The sequence below is a fragment of the Hyalella azteca genome, unplaced genomic scaffold, assembly GCF_000764305.2.
Source record: "Hyalella azteca isolate HAZT.00-mixed unplaced genomic scaffold, Hazt_2.0.2 contig807, whole genome shotgun sequence".
Classification (NCBI taxonomy): domain Eukaryota; kingdom Metazoa; phylum Arthropoda; class Malacostraca; order Amphipoda; family Hyalellidae; genus Hyalella; species Hyalella azteca.
Window position 1 is genome coordinate 1 of NW_025931143.1, and position 4,509 is coordinate 4,509.

Here is a 4,509-nt window from a genome sequence, read left to right on the forward strand (position 1 = left end):
ACTTTGCAATCTTCAACAAAACATTTTGGGTCAACTTGTTACTTGTTAGTTGTTACCATTACATTCTGTAGGATATTTTGGCCGGAGCGTTGAAGGAATGCAGATTACAGAACTTGAAAATTTTATGAAAATCTTATCTTTTGAAAATCTTTTTGAAATCTTATTATTTTTAACAAAAAAATACATGACATTTGAGCCACAAGATTTCTTACCTATTGAAATTATATGATATTAGAGCTACAATATTTCAGAAAAAAAGTAAGACTTTTCACAACCTGGACACCATTGATACGCTGCATAAAGATAATAGTGCGGAGTGCCGCTGCTGCCAGCTGGCCATATGTCTTCAGCCAAAACTTCAGCATGCTGTTACACAAGCAGGCAGTTCTGCCTCTGGCCTCACCTGGTAACTACTATGGCCTAACCTCTTCTGGCCCAACCCATTCATGCTGCACTGACTCATGTCTCACTGTACATGGTGGCATTCTAAATGCCCATGTACCTATATAATTGAGTAGTGCAGTGCCCAAAATAGTAGCACCCTTCCTCCAAAAGAAGCATGGTGGCCTTGATGAGTGCACTTCACCCAAATCACTGGCATTTCCTTGACAATAAGCACTCCTGTAAGGCCATCAAATTGCACTCATCCCCCCGGCCTCAAGTATGTAGCAGCACTCCAGCTCACAATGAATTTTAAAGCAACAAAAATACCAAACAAATTCACCATGTCAATATGGAAAACGATTTGGAGCTCCAGTTGTTTTGCTCCAGCCAAATGCCCAAGCAGGCAAGCACTTACCAGAATTCCACCATGGACTCACAACCTTCTTGCAGCCAATGACTGGATCTACCTTCTTGCTTGAANTTGTATTTCTCAGAACTTTAATTTTTTCATGTTTTCTAATTAGTTTAATTATTAATTTTTTGTTTCAAATCACTTATAGTGGTAATATATTTTGTTTGCAGTTGAAGGAAAAAAAAGAGAAGCTCCATAAATCACATCGAAAGAAGAAGAAGAAAAAAAAGTCCAAGTCTAAAGCGGATGAAAAATGTCCCAACAATGACAGCAAAAGCCTGAGCGATGCAAAACGTAAAAAGAAAAAGAAGCGATCAAGCAGCTCACCTTCCTCAAGCTCATCAGGGAGCGAAGACGAACGTAGAACAAACAAACATCCTGATGTAAAACTGAAGAAAAGAAAGCATGAAGTAATGTCGGCTGATTCTAAGCGTCACGATTCTGATGGACGAGTTTCTTCTTATAATGGACGTTCCGATCATGATAGGAGAAGGATTGACGATAGACACGACAGAAGAGATGACGACCATCATGATCGGAGAAGAGATCACGTCGATGTTGATAACAGAAGTGATGATAGAAGAAGAAAACATCCCGAATATCGCTAAATAAGATAAGTTAGATTGATAATGTGGAATTTTAGTTTGCTTGGGGAGCTGCAAGCAAACAGTGGCAAACTCGTCACGATTTATCTCGGCTCGGCTCGTCAGACCACGTACAATGGTAGATTGGTTTGGTTTTTAGCGCATTTTCTCATTTATGGAAAAAATGCACTATTGTGCTCGCCATGTCCATCCGTCTGTCTATCCGTCTGTCTGTCCGTCCGTGACTTCAAGTTTTCGTCGATGAGAAAATGCGCTCTCTGTAACTCAGTGCAGTGAGTACTGAGTTATATTTTTTAGTCAAGATGAGACGACTCACGAGTCAGACTCGACAGTGTATGGGAATTGTTTTTTACTGCCGAGATATACCTATTGCCTGTTAGAAGTTTCTCGGGGCACTCGCACTTCAAACTTTTGTATGAACAACATTGTCTTCAATAATTATCATGATATCGTAACGTTACTATGATTAAATATGTGAAATTGTTTGACTGTGGAAGTTCAACCAACGAGTTCTGTATAAGGTAGCGGTCAATTGTACCTCTATAAATTATTTTCCACATCAATATACTTTTGAATATATTGCCTTTTTTACTTTCAAACACAGCCATAATGAGCACCTGCTCGTTGTTAGTGAGGAATTCATAAAATTTAGAAAATTTCACTGCCAAATTTAATGTTGTGTGACTTGAATCACAAATTTTAAAAAATTTTAATATTAAAAATTATTAAAATTTGTGTCACTTGAATCGTAATACGAACATATTGCTCAAAAGTGTAACGATAATATAAGTTGTAAAAATCATCCAGAGTCACCTGTCATTTGATTGTATTTCCATATTTTTCGCGTCAATTTATCTAGAAGCGAAAACTTGAATTTTAAAATTGTCATGCGGCACTCAATATTGCAAGATGATAAGAGTACCTACCGTAATTATTATCCTATCCTGCGGAAGTATAAGAAAGCTGTATCTGGCTTTATTTTAATGAAATATTTTTACCAAAGTTGGATCAGTAAAATTCCAGTCAATTTTCATACGTTCCCGTCCATTGTGTCACGCTCAGCTAAAATTCGACAGACACAACGATTTAGGCTGTACGGAGTTATTAAAGCCTGAAGTTGAGTCTTTGATAATTTTTATAAAACTAGTAATTTTTGCGGGATCTCAACTATTCAGCTGCATTATGCTCGGCGTCTGACGTGATATGATTTATGTTCATGATCATGGATGAAGGAAACCTGGAGGGATGGATTTCTATCTGATATCTCGTACCGATGCAAAACTGCCAAAATAAAATTTGTCTTGGAGCTCTTGTGTAGCGTGAGACATCTTCGTCTCACTTGAATAATAAATTTTATGGATCCTGGTTGTGACTGATTGATGACTAAATCAAAAATAATTCATGGAAGACAGATCACAGTAATTTTATGTAATGAATAAACTGAATTAAATGGTCTTTAATCGTTATATTAAGCGTTTCATCGTTACATGAACTCGTTATCGTTACACGTTTAGAGTTCCCAACTCCATCTCAAACATTTACGTAACGATCGATTATTTTTATTACATTTTTTACTGGATCATGCTAAGTACTCAATGGTTCATCATGATAATTTTATCACAGATCACTTTCAAGCTCTGAGTAACTGAGAGAGAAGTTACGGTGCCAACGTTAGGCGCTCGATTATGCCTGGCAAAGCAGAGAGTTTTTTAGACTCTCCCTCAAGTTCATTTTTGAGTCCTACAAGTAGACCAGTAAAGTATCCTGGATACCAGCATTATCATACTTAAGAAATTGGTTCAAATCTTCAGTAAATGAGGAAATTAAAAATGAACTGATTCTAAAAAAGCTCTGGTTTGCCACCATTGAAGTGGAAGTATTATGACATTTGAAAAAGTATCGGTATCGGGTTTATTTTCGTGCTTTCTCTTGACTAATTGATACTATCCAATATCTGGCGCACCACTCGAAACTTCGAATACGTTGATTTATGACGAAAGTTTCATGGTAAGACTCTAGTGATCATAAGAGCTATGTCGTTCACATGTTCTTAATGCAAGTCCTGTCATGGTTTTCAAGTCAAGTTTCAGGACAGAAATCATAGTGCCTCATTTTCTCTTGGCCAATCAATGGCCTAAATAGTGCTTTGTAAACTAAAGTTTAGTCGTTGTTCTGTATTGACGCGCATGCATAGTTCTAGCTTAGCGTCGCGAGGCGACAGTAGAGTCAGAACAACGGTTATGGAACTATACGTACGCATGTCGCTGTTCTTTCAATCATATTAACTTGAATATTTCTAATTTGTACTTCTGGGATAATTCTCTGCAGTTAAATACTTGTCATTACATGCGGTCTAACATTTTATATTTTCTTTTTATGCCAATTTTCTCTATTAATTGTTCCAAGTAACCGAATAATTGTAGTTTCTCCAATTATTTGTTGCACTTGCATTGATTAATTTCACATTAATCAGTAGTCACATATTTAAATTGATATGCTGCATCATTTTCATACAATCACCAATAACATACACTTTTATTCTCAATTTTACTTATATATTTCGTGTACATATATGACGAACAATAATATGAATGTTGAATCAAACATATTGTCTAATATTCGATTCAATATTGCTTACTCCGCCATTTTCACGTGAGCTCAAAACCGAAAAATTATAAAGAAAATATTTTAAAATTTGAAAGAATTTTTCAAACTATTTATCCTCTGCACTGAATTGAATATTATTTATAGGCGTTGCAGTGGCTACCGAGATGAAGTCGTGCATTTTGTTACCGGATCTCAGGTTCATTCGCTGGAAAGCGAATTTGTTTTCGGCTTCCATGTTAGTATCAGTGATACCGGCGGTGGCAGCCGTAATTCATGCGAATCTCTTTGCGAAGGTTGGTCTGAAAATTGTTTTAAATGGTGAATTGTTCAAGCTCGAAGTTATGGTACCGGAGTTTAATTTATTAATTTAATTAATTTACAGGGCAGGGTGGACCAGTGGTTAAAGTTCAGAGTACCAAGATTGGCGCAGAGAGGTGCGGGTTCGATCCCAGCTCTGTGCGCCAGTTTCTGATCAGAATCGGCGAGGAGGCCGGGCGGTTA

The 4,509-nt window shown here is 37.0% G+C and overlaps 1 protein-coding gene across 1 annotated transcript; it reads left to right on the top strand.

Moving 5' to 3' along the window:
- Positions 1–733: 733 nt before the first annotated feature.
- LOC108678904 (pre-mRNA-splicing factor CWC22 homolog) lies at positions 734–1,404 on the top strand. Its single transcript, XM_018167402.1, has 2 exons — positions 734–787; positions 967–1,404. The coding sequence occupies exons 1-2, from the start codon at positions 734–736 to the stop codon at positions 1,402–1,404; spliced, it is 492 nt and encodes a 163-aa protein (XP_018022891.1).
- The last annotated feature ends 3,105 nt before the right edge of the window (positions 1,405–4,509 follow it).

Coding starts and splice junctions, on each gene's coding strand:
- LOC108678904 (XM_018167402.1), top strand. CDS start 734: ATGGAAAACGATTTGGAGCTCCAGTTGTTTTGCTCCAGCCAAATGCCC. Junction 788..966: donor CCAGCCAAATGCCCAAGCAG/GCAAGCACTTAC, acceptor TTTTGTTTGCAG/TTGAAGGAAAAAAAAGAGAA.